Source organism: Hemicordylus capensis, chromosome 1, assembly GCF_027244095.1.
Source record: "Hemicordylus capensis ecotype Gifberg chromosome 1, rHemCap1.1.pri, whole genome shotgun sequence".
Lineage (NCBI taxonomy): Eukaryota > Metazoa > Chordata > Lepidosauria > Squamata > Cordylidae > Hemicordylus > Hemicordylus capensis.
The window spans coordinates 244,687,408-244,705,118 of NC_069657.1; the positions used below are offsets into that span (position 1 = coordinate 244,687,408).

Here is a 17,711-nt window from a genome sequence, read left to right on the forward strand (position 1 = left end):
CTGATTCCCCTCCCCTATGGGTGCTATGAAGAAGAAGAAGAAGAAGAAGAAGAAGAAGAAGAAGAAGAAGAAGAAGAAGAAGAAGAAGAAGAAGAAGAAGAAGAAGCATTTAACATATAATGTAGATCGACCTGAAGAAAGAGGAGGAAGTTCACCCATTCAAACAACTAGGGTCCATTACTACATGGTCCATTACTACATGGTAACCAATTATCACGTCCAAGGTTGGCTCCCATTCTGGAGTATTTGCCCAAGATTTGGGGAGGCTGTAATGCTAGCAGTATAACATTCGGTAAGCAAGGACTAATTGCAATTGGCAACATGGTTCACATGATATAGGAAATCCTCCAAAGATAGTACTCTGAACAAGGCCTTTATCCTTTCGCTAGCATGTACACAATGACTATGGCTAAGACAACAGTTCCAGAAGCTCCACCAGCTAGCAGGCCCAAGATGCTTCCATGGACGTACACTGCCTGGCATCTCACACCCGTGTAGAAGAAGATTTTGCTTGCAGCACACCTGAGGCCATACATAAAGGGGACAAAATAAGTTGTGAGGCTTCTTTTTCCCTGCAACACCAGCTTGATGCAGCTAAGATTAAAAAGAATTTCCCCTCAAGGAATCAGGAGCTTCAAAAAAATACATGCTAGCTTTTGCACATTGTACATGTATTGTGGAGCGTACTCGTAAATTTGCACAGGATTGCTTTCTTACAGTTCAATCCTTTAGGGAGTTGGAGTGTGAGTGGTACAGGATCTGGTGTAAGCAGAAACTGAAATATGCCTCTTGCCATCACTGCGGTGCGAGCAAAATTGCACTGGTATGCCTGCAGAACATGGCGCTCGAGCAGGGATTCTCAACGTTGGGTCTCCATCTGCTATTGGACTTCAACTCCCATAATCCCCCACCCCAGTGGCCTTTGGTTGGGGATTATGGGAATTGAAGTCCAATAACATCTGGGGACCCAGTTGAGAATCCCTGCGCTAGAGTATGGGCATGGCCAGCTAACTGAGGTCCCAAAGCAGGGCAGAGATATGGGCCTATCACAAGCAGAGTTGGGGTTTTCTTTTAACGAAAGGCAGTATAGAAATGTAAAAATAAATAAATAATAAATAAATAAAATAAAAGAGTGGAAAGGGCTGACTTGCGCCAGATCCGATACCTCTGCCATACTCTGGACATGCCACCCATGATGGCGTTGTTATGCCAGCTCCAGAAGTCAAAAAGTACACAGTGACTTCAGTAGAGCATAACAAAAACCACGGCTGCCCCGACTGCCTCCTGCATCACCCACCCTGCTTACACGACTTCCAGTGGAGTATTTCAGACTAAGCCTGGACTCAGTCACAGCATGCCTAACCCAGTATAGAGACTCCTAACAGGGAGGCCATACTTTAGATGCGAGGGCTAAAAAGATGTGGCTCTTAGCAGTGTGGTTGTGTGTCTGGTAAAAGGGGATTTAAACCCTGTCCCCTGGACGCCCCTGCTGGCTTGCTGTTTCCAAACTCTTGCTGCCTGCACCAAAGTAGGCTAAGCAACAGAAACACCCAAAGCCATGTGCAGACAACTAATATCTGGGTACATGATATTATGTCATGTATATATCATATAGCACATGGAGAGAAGCAAAGGAGTGGGCAAATACCTGCTGGTCCCACTCCTAACCTTCACATGCTGATCAGCTCTCATGGACAGAGTCTAGCTCCAGTTGTGCAACACCTAGGGCTAAGAGTCTGCGGAGAAGAATTCAGTCCTACTAAACATCACAGTTGTTTCTACAGCAACACACAAATGAGAATGGTGACATGATAAAATGGCCTGGCATACCTGCAGCGTGCTTTCCCTTTGTCATTTACACAGATGCCACCATTTTGGCAGGGATTTGGATCACATTGGTCTCCCGAGGAGGATGGCCATTCTTCCAAAAAGACTGATCTCTTCTTCCGTCCCGGAGGGTGATAAAAAACGTGTTCAGTGTTCTGGAGATGTGTTAAGTCTTATGCAAAAGAGAGAAGGGAGGACCCAGCCAGAAAAATGGGGAAGACCCTTTCAGTCAAAAATGAAACAAATTGCATCCACATTGTCCAAGTACCAATCTATTTAGTGTACCTTAAAGCACTAGCAAAACAAAAACACTGGCTGACATACAGCGCAGGTCAACGAGAGCAGCTGGAGCACTGCCCGTGCTGCTGCGACTGCACAGCAACTGTGGTATTGCACAACAGCAATGTTTCACTCCATCATAATTTTGCATAAACACAGTTGCAAAACATGACGCTAATTGGAAATGATGTGTGTGTTGCTCTATGAAACTGTGTTAGTGAAACTTTAAACTTTAAGGAGAGGAGAGCTGGTCTTGTGGTAGCAAGCATGACTTGTCCCCTGAGCTAAGCAGGATCTGCCCTGGTTGCATTTGAATGGGAGACTTGATGTGTGAGCAATGGAAGATATTCCCCTCAGGGGATGGAGCCACTCTGGGAAGAGCAGAAGGCTCCAAGTTCCCTCCCTGGCTTCTCCAAGATAGGGCTGAGAGAGATTCCTGCCTGCAACCATGGAGAAGCAACTGCCAGTCTGTGAAGGCAATACTGAGCTAGATAGACCAATGGTCTGACTCAGTGTATGTCAGCTTCTTATGTTCCTAAACCAGAGTGGAGGAATACTGTTGTGCAACACCTCCAGCGGTGGTCATACAGATGCAGCATCACAGGCAGTGCTCCAACCGCCTGCATTGACTTGCGCTGTATGTGTGTCACCATATTTGGTTAGGACATAATCATAATAGCTATTGTGCTGAATAATGCTGACTGAAATTAAAAGGTAGAAATGCTGCACTGCAAAAGCAGCACATTATTTTTAAACACAATTGTAATTTTCCCACAAAAAACATGGGTTTTTGGATTTTGGATGAAGCCATATTCCTCAATATAAAAACATGGAGATATGAAGTAGAATTCATAATTACCTGGAAATCCTTCCTACTCATCCCAGATGTGTGGGCTTGCTTGTGAATGCTCAGTAATGAGAAAACAGTAGGGGTATGCATTTTGGAATTCTCTCGTTTTGATTTGTATCCGAATCGAAACACTCCCGTTTTGTTTTGTACCCAATTTTTCTCAATCTGAATCACCCCTGTTTTGTTTTGTAGCCGAATTTTCAGAATCCAAATCCGAATCGATTTGGATTTTTAAAAAGGGTTCCAGGGCAAAAAGAGTGGGTGGTGGTCATGGTGTCCAATGGGTTGAAGCTACCACCCAAATTTCAAAGGAATTGGGCAAAGGGCTGATTTTTTGTGAATGTTTTAAGATTACGCATCTTTAAGAATTTTCCCATGGGGAATAATGGGGATTCCAGAAAATATATCGCTTCACATTGAGGGGAAAGGGGTGGCCCAGAGCAGCGTGCGGTGGGTGGTAGTGCCCAATGGGGGCAAGGAAGCTACTAGAATTATTTCAAAGGAATTGGGCAAAGGGCTGATTTTTTGTGATTTGTTGAAGTTTATGTGTCTTTACGATTTCTCCCATAGGGAATAATGGAGGTTTCAGCAGCCCCATAATTCCACTTGGGGGGGTACTGGGGTTGCCCGAGGGGTTGTGTAGTGCACAAAGGGTACCAACCACGCTCATACCCACAAGCCCATGGGGTATTGGGTTTTGTTGTTTCAGAGGTGTTCAGTGTAGATTCTCTGGTAGCATATGGGATTTTCAGTGAAAAACAAGAATCCACTCTCATATGCTACCAGAGATCTACACTCAGAACACCACAGAAACAACAGAACCCAGCACCCCATGGGTTAGCAACCCTTCCCCTGGCCAATGTGGGGTCAGTAAAGAGTGGGAAGAAGCAAAAGAGTAATGGGGAACAAGGAGAGAATTGTTAGCAGGTCAGCCCATGCTTTAGGTCACAGATCGGAAGGCTGGAAGGGCAGGAAATTCAAAGAGATGTCAAACACAAAATGGAGACTCACTCAGAGATCACCACAAAATGGAGGTCCGAAACAACAAAACGTTTTGTAGCCGTAACAGGGATGTTTTGTCTTGTCTACAAAACTTTTGAATTTGGAAAATGGGTGTTTTGTTTTGTCTACAAAACACCCAAAATGGGCTGTTTTGGGTACAAAACGTTTTGTATCCGAAACGTTTCGCACATCCCTAGAAAACAGCATTCCGTACATACTCAGAAGCAGTCTTTTAATTATTGTTTCCAATGTTCCACTGTTCCCAAGAACTGAAAACAGGCTCTGGAATAGAGCCCTGCTGGCTATTTGCTCACAATGAACCCTAGTAGTACCCCATTTTTATTTCTCTTTAATAAACAAAACATAGCTGATGCAGAACAGGGCAGGGCAGGAAAGACTGTGCGTCTCTCATTCTATAATGTGCTGGCATGTCCATACCTTCAAACTCTGCAAAGATAAATAGGTCATCATTTTTCAGATAATTCTTTCGTCGTAGCTGCGCATGTGAGATGAATTCATTCCACCCCCAGCGTCCAATTATGCTGCAATTACATGAAGGATCAAATGTCCCATGAAGAGAGGGCTTCCCCCATCTGGAAATTGAATTCTTTTCTGCAAAACAATACAGATAATATGATAATGTGGGTTAGGCTTTACAAATGCATTAATATAGTACATAAGTAAGGAAGGAAAGGAAAATGAGAGAGACAGAGAGGAAGCAAGAAAAATGGTTCCTTGCAAAGAATGGCAAAGTTCTATTATAATATAATATATTTATATTATATTTTGTATAAGGTTATGAAGATTAAAAGAAAAAGTATTAATCTTTATTCTGTTTCTTTTCTCTTTCTCTCCTTTCCCCCCTTCTATTTCTTTTAAAGAAACAATCTACTTCCTTATGAAGCTCCATAGACTCAACCGCATAAAAACTTAATTTCCACTGCATAAAATGTGCCCACCTGCACCTAAGAATAAATCTTGGAACACGGAGGTTGGATTAAGTCAGTAATTCCCAGACTAAGTACTTTGCATGTTCATGACTGTGCCTACAGATACAAGGGACATTTCCCATTGCTGTAGGGAGCTCTAGATGTTCACACACACACACACACACACACACACACACACGCTCATCCTGAGGCATAACCACTAGGGATCTGCAATTAGATTTCATTCATTCATTCATTCATTCATTCATTCATTCGATTTCTATACCTCCCCTCCAAAAATGGCTCAGGGCAGTTTACAAAGAGAAATAACAAATAAATAAGATAAGATGGCTCCCTGTCCCCAAAGGGCTCACAATCTAAAAAGAAACACAAGATAGACACCAGCAACTGTCACTGGAGGGACTGTGCACAAATTGATTTGCACTGAATCGGAGCAATTCGTGTGATTCTAACACAAATTTAATTGACCTCTAAGTGAGGGGACTGATTCACATTAGCATCAAATTAGCCTATATTTTGATGCAACTAGATTTGTGTCCTTCAAGCAGCCCTTTTGGCAGGCTTTCCCCCCTTGCTGATTGATTTTCTGGCACTGACTTCCAATGGGCTTGAGATCGCCTTGCTTCTTGGTTGACTTGGTGTCACTAAAATCAAGGTTGTCATGGGCAACTGTGCCACCCTTACAGTCTGCCACTGCAGCAGCAGCGGCAGCAGCGGTATTTCAGATCGACACCTTTCCCTCCACTGTCCTGCCCCAGAATGCCCCAGGGCAGGAAACATTATGATGTTCTATCCTTTTTCTGGTGCATTATTGGGTGGAAATGGCTACACCCTATAGGTAGAGGGTAGGACTACCCCCACCCCCAGTAATGCACCGGGAAAAGGATACAACATCCTAATGTTGTTTCCTGCCCTGGGGCATTCTGGGGCAGGACAGTGGAGGGAAAGGTAGCGATCTGAAATACTGCCGCTGCTGCTGCAGTGGCAGACTGTAAGCGTGGGAAGAGAGGAAAAGATTTGAGAACTGGCTGGCATCAGGGAAGCAGTGGAATAGGAAACTAGGAGTGGATTGTGTGTGTGTGCGCACGTGTAGGGAAAGGATTGGAGAGGAGAGCTGGTCTATTGGAGAGGAGAGCTGGTCTTGTGGTAGCAAGCATGACTTGTCCCTTTAGCTAAGCAGGGTCTGCCCTGGTTGCATTTGAATGGGAGACTAGAAGTGTGAGCACTGTAAGATATTCCCAGGGGCGTATCTAGGGGTAGGGCAGGCAGGGCACGTGCCCTGGGCGCCACTTGAAGGGGGCGCCATTTTGTTAAAAAAAATTTTTTTAATGGCTGCCAAAAACAAAATGGCCACTGTGCATGCTCAAATGGTCCCTGCAAGGCCCTAGAGGCCAGTGGGGGGAGGAGGAACCTTTGCAAACCCCCCAGCCTTTAGGAAGCCCCCCGAAGGGGCTACAGGTAAAATAATAATAATATATAATATAAGTCACTGTACACATATTCAGATTGGCACTATGTACAGAGAATCAGGGCTTGTGAATACTGAGCTGATGCTTATGAGCTAGGATTGTATTCATTTGCTCTTAATTTGCTTCTTGTGATAAGTGAGTTAAATGTGATGTCTTAATAATATGGCTATTAATGGTGAATTTGTCTTTGAATCAGTGTGAAATCCTTAATATTAAGGCCCACTGGGAGTTTCTTGCTCTCTTTCTCTCATTTTAACTGTCTTTCTGAAAGACTAGAATATATTCCAAGCAGTGACACAGTTTACTCTGCATATCCTTTAATTATTTACAGAGTATCTGGGAAAAGTCAAATTCTCCATTGATTTTTAAAACTTATGTAATGGTGATGCTACAATACATAGTAGAGAATTAGACAGGCGCTTCTGTTTAGTTTTCCAAGTACACCTCTACATAGTATTTGGGTATTTCATGAGCCCCAGCTTACTGAAATGTGCAGTTTTCCAGCATTTTTTGGTCTGGCTAAGTCCACTGCTAAAATAGTTTTTGAAATATTAAAAGATTAACGAGCCTGACTTGTATTTTTCAGTTGATATTATGGTAAAGTTATCTCAAAGATGGGTGTCAGATGTTTGGACAGAAGGCGCAATTTCAGTGTTTGCCCTAGGCGCTATTTTCCCTAGATACGCCTCTGGATATTCCCCTCAGGGGATGAAGCCGCTCTGGGAAGAGCAGAAGGTTCCAAGTTCCCTCCCTGGCAGCATCTCCAAGATAGGGCTGAGAGAGATTCCTGCCTACAACCTTGGAGAAGCCACTGCCAGTGTATGTAGACAATACTGAGCTAGATAGACCAGTGGTCTGACTCAGTATATGGCAGTTTCCTATGTTCCTATGATTGTGGGTTCAGTTCTTATATTGAACATCTCTGCTACTACTCTAGAATGCTAAGTGTGTGGGGAAGTAGAAGGCTGTGGTTCTTCAAGGGTGAAGGAAAGCCACTTTGCACAGGCCCCAAAAGTAATGTTTCCCTTCTCCCAGAACTCATCCTTGATACTAAAAACAGATCCCTGAATGACTCTGCTTGTATATCTTGGCAAAAATCCAGTTTTGTGGGGGCAGGATAGGCTAGCCTGTAATATGGAAGCAACTGAGGCTGCTGTGGAGGAAAAGATTCTGTTTTTGTAAAGTGTTGCTGGATAGGGGGGTAACAAAGTGTGGAGCATGGTGTGGAGGGGAGCAGAATTTGATGTTCTTTCTTTGGCTGTCGTTTGGTAGTTGAGCACTGACTCTGCCTCCATTGCCAGAAGAGAGAGAAATGCTGGGGCTGTGGTCCGTGTAAAAAATATACCATTGCCCTGAAAACCATCCTATTCTACGTGTGTGAAAAGGGGAAATGCCATAATTTCTCAGGGAGCAAGGGGAAATTACTTTGCATATGCTCAAAGGCACTCTTTATTGTTACTTGACTGTTATTTCTGCTTAAGAACACTGCACCATGAATTCAGTTATAGGTATTGGCTAGTCCCTGCTAACTGAGCAAAGAGACACCTTTTAAAATGGTGGTTCTCTTATATTTAGGAGGCGGCGAGCTACTGGCCCTATCCAACCCCAGCACAGCATCCCTCCAGTGGCTGTTGCTGGTATCTGCCTTATGTTTCTTTTTTGGACTGTGAGCCCTTTGGGGACAGGGAGCCATCTTATATATGGATTATTTATGTATCTTTCTATGTAAACTGCTTTGAGAACTTTGGTTGAAGAGTGGTATATATAGATAGTCTTCGTAGTAGTAGCAATCACTTATTACTGTGTTTCATTGTGCCTCTACTGTAAAATGGGACCAATGTCCCCTAAATGGTGTCAGTGCATATATATGCGTATTATATGTATTTGTCCTGTTGTGGGTAGTATGTCCTATGTCTCACTGCTGTTGTTTGCTGGAGTGAGCCGCTTGCAAGCTCTGTTGGTTCTTGCTTTTTACTTGTGGTACATTTGAGTCTGGATTGTTGTGACGTCCCACCATTGTCCAGCAGGCTGTGCTGTGCTAGACTGCTAGGCTCCACCTCTAGCCCCATTCATGCACACACAGGAGTGTCCCTGTGACCATCATCTGTAAAATGTTTGAGAGTATGGCTCACTCGTGTAAGGTGCCTTGGAAATGAATTTGGCTGGAAGGCGGGGTATACATGGAATAAATTAATGAATGATCTATCGCAGAGGATGTTTGGATACCAGTCTCTTAGCTGACAACAACACATTTACAAATCAAGCATTTGCTCCCAGCATCCTCTTGTTATGTGACAGGTGACCCTGAGGGAGACTCTTGCACACTTGTACACTTCAGCTGCTGAGGGAGGCAAAACAGTCATTAGCCATCCCTGTCCCCAGACTCCAGGCCTCATAGGAACATAGGAAACTGCCATATACGGAGTCAGACCACTGGTCCATCTAGCTCAGTATTGTCTACACAGACTGGAAGCGGCTTCTCCAAGGTTGCAGGCAGGATTCCCTCTCAGCCCTATCTTGGAGAGGCCAGGGAGGGAACTTGAAACCTTCTGCTCTTCCCAGAGCGGCTCCATCCCCTAAGGGGAATATCTTGCAGTGCTCACACATCAAGTCTCCCATTCAGATGCAACCAGGATGGACCCTGCTTAGCTAAGGGGACAAGTCATGCTTGCTACCACAAGACCAGCTCTCCTCTCTCTCTCCTCATTTTGACGTTTGCTTTCTCTGGCACTTAGGGTACTCAAGGGGCTACATACCTGGAACAATCTGTGTCAAATCCGTTGTGAAGCTCCTTTCAGAGGACATCCTTTTCCTGACATCAGGATGTTGGTCTAGCACAGTAATGGTTGCCTGCCTGTGTAGAGCTGGCCACTCAAGAACACCATCATTCTCTCCGCTGGCCAAGTGGAAAAAAATGCGGGTGTAGTTTTCAGAGGATGAACCACTCAGGCCCCTGGGATAGAGGGAGACACCAAAACCGTAACCTTCAGGGTTAAAAAACAGGGGACTTCTCAGGGAATAGTTCTGAGGGGCAGTCTTGATGAGATGAGAAAAGTTACGAATGAGCCAGACACCACTGGGGCACTGGGTTTCACTCAGGGTCAGATCATCGATGAAAATCCCTCCATATGAGGTGTCTGGATCGCCTTTCAGCCCTTGGAAGAGATACCTGAACTTTTCACTGCCTTTGAGAGTCACATGGGCAAGTTTCCAGTTAGGGTCACTGTCTCCTATGGAAGAAAAGTCATATGATTTCTACCATTACGTATGATAATTACTACCATTTTTACAGTGCTCATTAGGACTTGGGATTTCTCTCCAATAACCCAGAAGAAGGAACTGATCCTTCTTTGCTCTGGCTATGTTCCCCAATAACCAGAAGAAGGAACTGAAGGAGGAACTATTCCCCCCGCCCCCAATCAACCAGAAGAAGGAACTAGTCCTACTGCTGTTTTTGCAAGTGTGCACCCCAAGTTATGTGGGAAATTTCCCTTTTCAAAGTATTCAGCTGTTTGCAGGTTTTAAATCAGTGAGCACTGGCTTTTATACTGTGTGCTGAGAATGTTTCCCTTTGTATAAGCTACTGAACAGGGTTTTGATGCTGCTATCTACTGGGTTAAAAATATTAATCCACCACCCTTTGCAAAATCAGGGCAGTCTTCAACATTTTGAACTTAATGTTTAGTGAGTTGAAGCTGACTATATTATATTATATTATATTATATTATATTATATTATATTATATTATATTATATTATATTATATTATATTATATTATATCATTACATTTTAAACAATATTATATTAAAACAGCAAATTATATCAATAAAACTATCACTGTCAGTAAAACAGAGGAGTCAGTTGAAAACTATGGAGAGCTCAAAATTCCCAAAGCAGCTCTCTTAAAACAAGTAGGAACCAGTGTTCCTTCTAACAGGGACTCCCAGATGTTGTTGACTACAACTCCCAGAATCCCCAGCTGCAATGACTTTTGCTTGGGGATTATGGGAGTTGTAGTCAACAACATCTGAGAATCCCTGTTAGAGGGAACACTGGTAGGAACATTATCTGATGGGGTGGGAATTTCAGAGTAATGACATCACTCATCCTCAATAAGAACGCTCCCTGATTAGTGAACATTGGCTTGCTTCAAGGCCTCCCTTGATTGTCTTAGTGGGCAAACACTGGATTGAGGCCAGAGACCCCAAGTAATAGAATCACAGAATTTTAAGAGTTGGAAGCAGTGTTTCCTCTAATAAGGGTTCCCAGATGTTGTTGACTACAACTCCCAGAATCCCCAGAACCCCCCAATGACTTTTGCTTGGGGATTCTGGAAGTTGTAGTCAACAACATCTGGGAATCCCTATTAGAGGGAACACTGGTTCTTTGGGGATCTTCAGCCCCCTGCTCAAGGCAGGGAAACGGCTACAGGATCCCTGACATAAATAGCCATACAGCCTCTGTTTGAAAGCCTCTAGAGCAGGCTTCCCCAACCTATGGTCCTCCAGATGTTATTGACCTACAACTCCCAGCATATCCAGCCATAATAAATTGTGGCTAGGGATGCTGGGAGTTGTAGTTCAGCAACATCTGGAGGGCTGCAGGTTGGGGAAGCCTGCTCTAGAGGAGTGCTCATCACTGTACAAGGCAGACTCCTCCACCATCAAATAGCTCTTATATTTAGGAAATCTCTCCTACTGACTAGCATGGTTTGGCTTTTGTAATTTCAACCTGTTTCCACACCTGCCCTCAGGAGCAACAGAGAACAAGTCCACTCCTCCTTCTGACATCTCTTTCTATTCATCTCTTCTCAGCAAAGGAGAAATAAAATCAGTGGCTGACATCCTGTCTAAATTTATTTAAGGAACTCTCATTGAAATTAAAAGGATAAGTTAGGCATTCCGAACATGTTCTTTTAGTTTCAATAGGAGTGCCTTCAGTAAATCTAGGCAGGGTGTCAGCCCGTTGCTTTTCAGATGTCTCATCTCAGTTGCTCTGTATTACTGATCAGCTTGCAAGGTCATCCAAGTGTCCATTCATACATTCATTCATTCATTCATTCATTCATTCATTTTTATTAAATTTATATACCACCCTTCCAAAATGGCTCAGGGCGGTTCACAACATGATAAAAACAATTAAAACAAATTAACAATTAAAATCAAACTATTAAAACACAATAAAACCAATAAAACAGCTAAAAGCTCTGAAAATAAGGGCAACAGTTTAAAACAGTTTATCATTTAAAACCCTGGAAGGCCAGGCCAAACAGATAGGTTTTAAGGGCTCTCTTGAAGGACAGCAATGATCTCAAATTACGAATTTCTGCCGGGAGTGCATTCCAGAGCCCAGGAGCAGCTACAGAGAAGGCCTGCCTCTGCGTCGCCACCAGACGAACCAGTGGCAACTGGAGACGGACCTCCTCAGATGACCTTAACGTGCGGTGGGGATCATGTAGAAGAAGGCGCTCTCTTAGATAACTCGGACCTAAGCCATTTGGGGCTTTAAAGGTAATAACCAGCACTTTGTATTTTGCCTGGAAACATATCGGCAGCCAGTGTAGCTGTTTCAGAACAGACATAATATGGTCTCTCTGGGTTTCCCCAGAGAGCAATCTGGCTGCTGCATTCTGAACTAATTGAAGTTTCCAGACTACGTACAAAGGCAGCCCCACGTGGAGCGCATTGCAGTAGTAAAGCCGGGAGGTTACCAGCTGATGCACCACTGTTTTGAGGTCATCCTCTCTGAGGAATGGACGCAGCAGTCGAATCAGCCAAAGCTGATAGAAAGCACTCCTGGCCATGGCCTCCACCTGAGATACCAGGGTGAGGCCTGGGTCCAGGAGTACTCCCAAGCTGCACACCTGCTCCTTCCGGGGGAGTGTAACCCCATCCAGCACAGGGAGATCTAACTCACTCCTCAGATTCTGAGCCCCCACAAAGAGCACCTCCGTCTTGCTTGGATTCAGCTTCAATTTGTTCTCCCTCGTCCAGCCCATTACTGCCTGTAGGCAGGCATTTAGAGAATGAGTGCCATTTCCTGAAGATGAAAAGGAGAAGTAGATTTGGGTGTCATCAGCATACTGATAACACCCAGCACCAAATCTCCTGATGACCTCACCCAGCGGTTTCATGTAGATATTAAAAAGCATTGGTGACAGAATGGAACCCTGAGGGATTCCATATAACAGTTCCCGTTTTGAGGAGCAACTGTCACCAAGCTCCACCATCTGGAATCTACCCGAGAGATAGGAGCGGAATCACTGCAAAGCAGTGCCCCCTATCCCCAACTCCCCCAGGCAATCCAGAAGGATACCATGGACGATGGATCAAACGCCGCCAAGAGATCCAGAAGAACCAGCAGAGTCACACTCCCTCTGTCAATTCCCCGGTAAAGGTCATCCATCAGGCCAACCAAGGCTGTCTCAACCCCATAGCCAGTTCAAAAGCCAGTTTGAAATTGGTCAAGATAATCTGTTTCCTCCAAGACTGCCTGGAGCTGGTCGGCCACCACCCTCTCAATCACTTTGCCCAACCAAGGGAGATTGGAGATTGGCCTGTAACTGTCCATCAGTAAGGGATCCAGAGAAGGCTTCTTTAGGAGTGGTCTAATCAATCCCTCCTTCAAACAAGGGGGCACCCTACCCTCCCTCAGTGATGCGTTTATGATATTAACTAGGCCATCTCCAACAATCTCCCTACTAGATAGAAGCAGCCAAGTCAGGCAAGGATCCAGAAAACAGGTGGTAGGCCTCACCGCCCCAAGCAACTTGTCCACATCCTCAGGAGTCACTGATCCAATCTAATACTGCAAGTGGGATTGCTGGACACCTCCTCCATAGACTCTGCAAAAACAGTGGAGTCCAAGTCGGCCCAAATACTGGAGATCTTGTATGCAAAAAACCCATTAAAGACATCACAGCAGAACAACACCAGGGACTGACATGAAGTAGAAGGAGCAGAAATCAAACTCCTCACAACCCGGGATAGCTCCACTGAGCGCAAACCTGCAGCCGCAATGCGTGCAGACCAAAAGCTCTTTTTTGCCGCATGCACTGCGACCGCATAACTCTTCAAATGGGTCACATGCTGTATGCTGTCAGATTCGAACCGAGTTCTCCTCCACTTGCGCTCTAGTCACCTACCCAACCCAATGAGTTCTCCTCCACTTGCGCTCTAGTTGCCTACCCAACCGCTTCAGCCCCCGCAACTCCTCAGTATACCAAGGGCTATTTTTGCAGCAGGTCAGAAGGGACACTTAGGAGCAATCATGTCTACTGCCCTGATGAGTTCCCTGTTTCAGGTACCCACCAGGGCATCGACAGAATCACCAACAGCACCTCCAAGGCCTTTTGAAATCGCACTGGGTCCAGCAGCCTTTTCGGACGGACCATCCTAATAGGTCCACCACCCCTGCAGGGGTGGATTGTGGCTGTGAGACCAACCTTAACCAGGTAGTGGTCCGTCCATGACAATGAGGAAACCACTGGATTCCCCACCCACAGAACACCCCCCTGATCCGAACAAAAGACCAAATCAAGTGTGTGGCCAGCAACGTGAGTTGGTTGAGAAACCAATTGGGATAGGCCCATAGTTGTCATGGCCGAGGATGAACTCCTGAGCCGCACCAGACAAGCCAGTCCCAAAGTGGATATTGAAGTCCCCCAGCACCAAAAGTCTAGGAGACTCCAACACCAACTCCGCGACCAGCTCCGTCAGCTCAGTTAGGGAGTCAGTTGGGCAGCAGGGTGGACGGTACACCAACAGAATCCCCAATCTACCCCTAGCTCCCAGCCTCAAAAATATGCACTCAATATAGGTCAGCTGTCTCACAGGGGCCCTGGTAAGGGAAATGGTATTCTCATGGTCCACAGCCACTCCACCCACCCCCCACCCCACATCCCCTGGCCTGCTCCACAACAGAATAACCTGGTGGGAGAAGCTGAGCCCACACAGGACTACTCGCCTCCCCCAACCAAGTCTCAGTTATACATGCCAGGTCAGCTCCCTCATCCACGATCAAATCGTGGACAATTTTGGTCTTATTCTGAACTGACCTGGCATTACAGAGGAGCAAGGCCAGACTCTGTGGGTCATTGGGGCTGCTCCCCGAGGCCTGAGAGTTGACAGCGCAGTTGGAAGCGGAAACAGTAACTAAGTTACTAATTTCCCTTCCCCTGTAACGGCCAGCTGCTCTGCCTGCGCCAATTCTTCTATATATAAAAATGTTAAAAAAAGAAAAGAAAAGAAAGGAAATTCTTCTATTCCCCACCACAACAGTAATAATAGCTGCCCCAGAAATGCTGGGCGCACTCCCAGCACCATCCCCCTCAAGAGAGCCCCAACACATCTTTGATAAAGGCCTGGCACAACCCAACCCCCTAGCCCTCAGTCCCACCCTCGAAGGCCCAGCCCCAAAGGCCAGCCCCCCTTGCCGGCTGGATGGCTACGCCTTTGGTGAGCCTCCCTGCTTTTGAGCCCACAAGCCCTGAAAGCCACACCTCTCGCGCGTAGCTCCCAGAACAAGCAGCAGATGGTTCTCCTCAGCAGTCTGGGGGCTGACAACCAGCCAGCTAGTACTTGGCAGCAGACTAGCAGGCTGCTCCCTGTCTGGGCTGGAAGCTCCACAGGAGGCAAAGGGACCAGTTGGTAAGTCCTTGCAGGCAGATGGAAGGGCCTTGCAGCTCCTCGTCACCTCCCTTGTCACATTCCCTTGGAAGTACAACAGAATCTGTAACATAGCATTCCCCAGTAATACAAGAACCTTGCAATTACCTATGATGGAAGGGGCTGTCCATACATTTCCATCTCAGGCTAGTATCATCCCTCCAGCCGTGCTTCACACCAGTGTGTGTGATGGCTGGACCAAGACCCTCCAATCGCTTTTTAATGACTGCCATGCATGTTCAGTTAATTACCTTTAAATGTTTTCAGTTTACCCAGCCTGCGGACATTTCCCGTGCCATCGTCTTTCTTGATCCAGATGATAAGCTTGTCCAAAGGGCTTCCTGTCATTTTAAAGAAGAACTGGAGACACTGATGCGTTCTCCTTGGCCAAAGAATACGGGATTCTAAGACAGCTGCTTCACCTCTATTTCCGGAACTGCTGTCAAAGTACATGAAGTGGCCAGTATCTGTGGAAAAGATATTGCTTCTTGATCTGAAACCTAAGTTGTGCTAGGGAAGTAACATTATGCATAATCATATGGTGTCTCTTGGTTCTCACTGCCTGTAATATTTGCCCCTTAATAATGCTGTGAACATTTATGCAACCGGGCTCCCAAATTGTGACAGACTGAGTGTTTAAGGGCATATCTACTCCACACTTATGGGTTTAACAATTATCCCCTCTCAAGGGAACCTTGGGAATTATGGTTCTGTGAGGGGATGGGTCTAAAGATCACACCATCCTACAACTCTGGATTCTTTTATAGAAAACTGTGGTCGTTGAACTGGTATAGAATGTATATAGGTTTTTAGGATTCATAGTCCTTTTTAAAATATTATTTGCTGTTATGAACTGTGATTTATGTTGCAGCATTATTTGTCAAGAGAATATCTTCTTACTGAACCCCCTCGTACCATAAGGTACTGGGGGTCTCACACCAGTTGCCATGGTCTTTTGCCTTGACTCACTGGACCTGTAGTCTGACCACCAACTCATGCTCATCTGCATCTTCTACCTCTGGCCATTTGATCCTCATTTACCCTGATCTGGTACCCAACCACCAGCCCACCCTCATCCATGTCTGCCACCTCTTGACCCCTGTGATCCTTGTCTACCTGATCCAGTGCCTGACCTCAGCTTATCTGGACCACCTCTGGGGCTTCTGGCCACCTTGACTGTCATCTGCCTGCTCCAGAAAAGGATCCCATCAGCTGCAGCCTGCCTTAGAGGTTGGCCAAAACCTGACGCCTCTATCATCAGTATCAGCTTTTTTGAGGTTGCTAATTTGGCAAGTTTAATATCTTCTTTCAGTATATCTAAGAACACACAGTGATAAAAATAATCAGAAATCAACAGATGTCCCCTCTGGTCTTGATTATTTAGTGAATCCTTTTTTTGAAATTATTCACTCAAACCATATTCACCATTTATTATTTCCTAATATCTTGAATCCAACAGATTGCAGCACAGAGCACATTTGAAGACCTATGCTCTGGCAATATAGGCAGCAAAGAGTGATTCTTTTCTTCCCCCGTGTGGGTCAATTGGATCAGTTTCAGTTTGTGACTCCTGAGGATGTATGTGGACAAGCTGCTTGAGACAGTTTGCTTTACCACCAGTCGTCTTGATCCTTGCCAGACATGGCTTATATGATCTAGCAGGGACATTATTGGAGATGGCCTTGTTAGTATCATTAATGCCTCTCTGAGGGAAGGCAGGATGCTTCCTTGTCTGAATGAGGCAATTATTAGACCACTTTTGAAGAAACCTGCATGAGATCCCTCAGAGTTAGGCAATTATAGGCCTACTGTATCTACAACCTCCCATAGTTGGGCAAGGTGATTGAGAGGGTGGTGGCTTCTCAACTCCAGACAGTCTTGGATGAAGCATATTAAGCGGCCCCTTTTCACACAGGCTTTCGGACAGGATACCTGCATTAGATCCCTCAGAGTTAGGCAATTATAGGCCTACTATATCTTCAACCTCCCATAGTTGGGCAAGGTGATTGAGAGGGTGGTGGCTTCTCAACTCCAGACAGTCTTGGATGAAGCATATAAAGTGGCCCCTTTTCACACAGGCTTTCGGACAGGATATGAGGTAGAGATTGGCCTAATGGATGATCTCCAATTAGGAATCGACAGGGAGAGTGTGACTTTTGGTCCTCTTGGATCTCTCAGCGGCTTTCAATACCATTGGCCCTTATATCCTTCTGGAGCACCTGGGGGGCGGGGTTGGGATTGGAGGCACTGCTTTGTAGTGGTTCCACTCCTACCTCTCAGGTAGATTCCAGATGGTGTCACATGGAGATTTTTGCTCTTTAAAACAAGAGCTACTGTATATCCAATGCTTTTTAATATGTACATGAAAACCATTTCCAATGGTTTTTAACATGAACATGAAACCACTGGGAGAGATCATCAGGAGATTTGGTGCAGGGTGTTATCAACACATGGATGACACCCAGATCCATTTCTTCATGTCAACTTCATCAAGAAAAGGCCTAACTTCCCTACATGCCTGCCTGGAGTTGGTAATGAGCTGGATGAGGGAGAACAAACTGAAGATGACTCCAAGCAAGTCAGTGGTACTCATTGTAGGAGGTCAGAACTCAAGAAGTGGTTCAGATATGCCTATTCTGAATGGGGTTGCACTTCCCCTGAAAGAGCA

General features: G+C 45.4%; 1 protein-coding gene across 1 annotated transcript in view; it reads right to left on the bottom strand.

Moving 5' to 3' along the window:
- Positions 1 to 374: 374 nt before the first annotated feature.
- LOC128334038 (meprin A subunit alpha-like) overlaps positions 375 to 17,711 on the bottom strand; it is a 30,406-nt gene continuing 13,069 nt past the window's right edge. Inside the window, exons 9-13 of the mRNA XM_053270311.1 lie at positions 15,295 to 15,510; positions 9,134 to 9,607; positions 4,397 to 4,570; positions 1,831 to 1,999; positions 375 to 522 (exon numbers count right to left, since the gene is read on the bottom strand). Coding sequence (XP_053126286.1) covers positions 375 to 522; positions 1,831 to 1,999; positions 4,397 to 4,570; positions 9,134 to 9,607; positions 15,295 to 15,510 — 1,181 coding nt within the window. The remainder of the gene's footprint in view (positions 523 to 1,830; positions 2,000 to 4,396; positions 4,571 to 9,133; positions 9,608 to 15,294; positions 15,511 to 17,711) is intronic.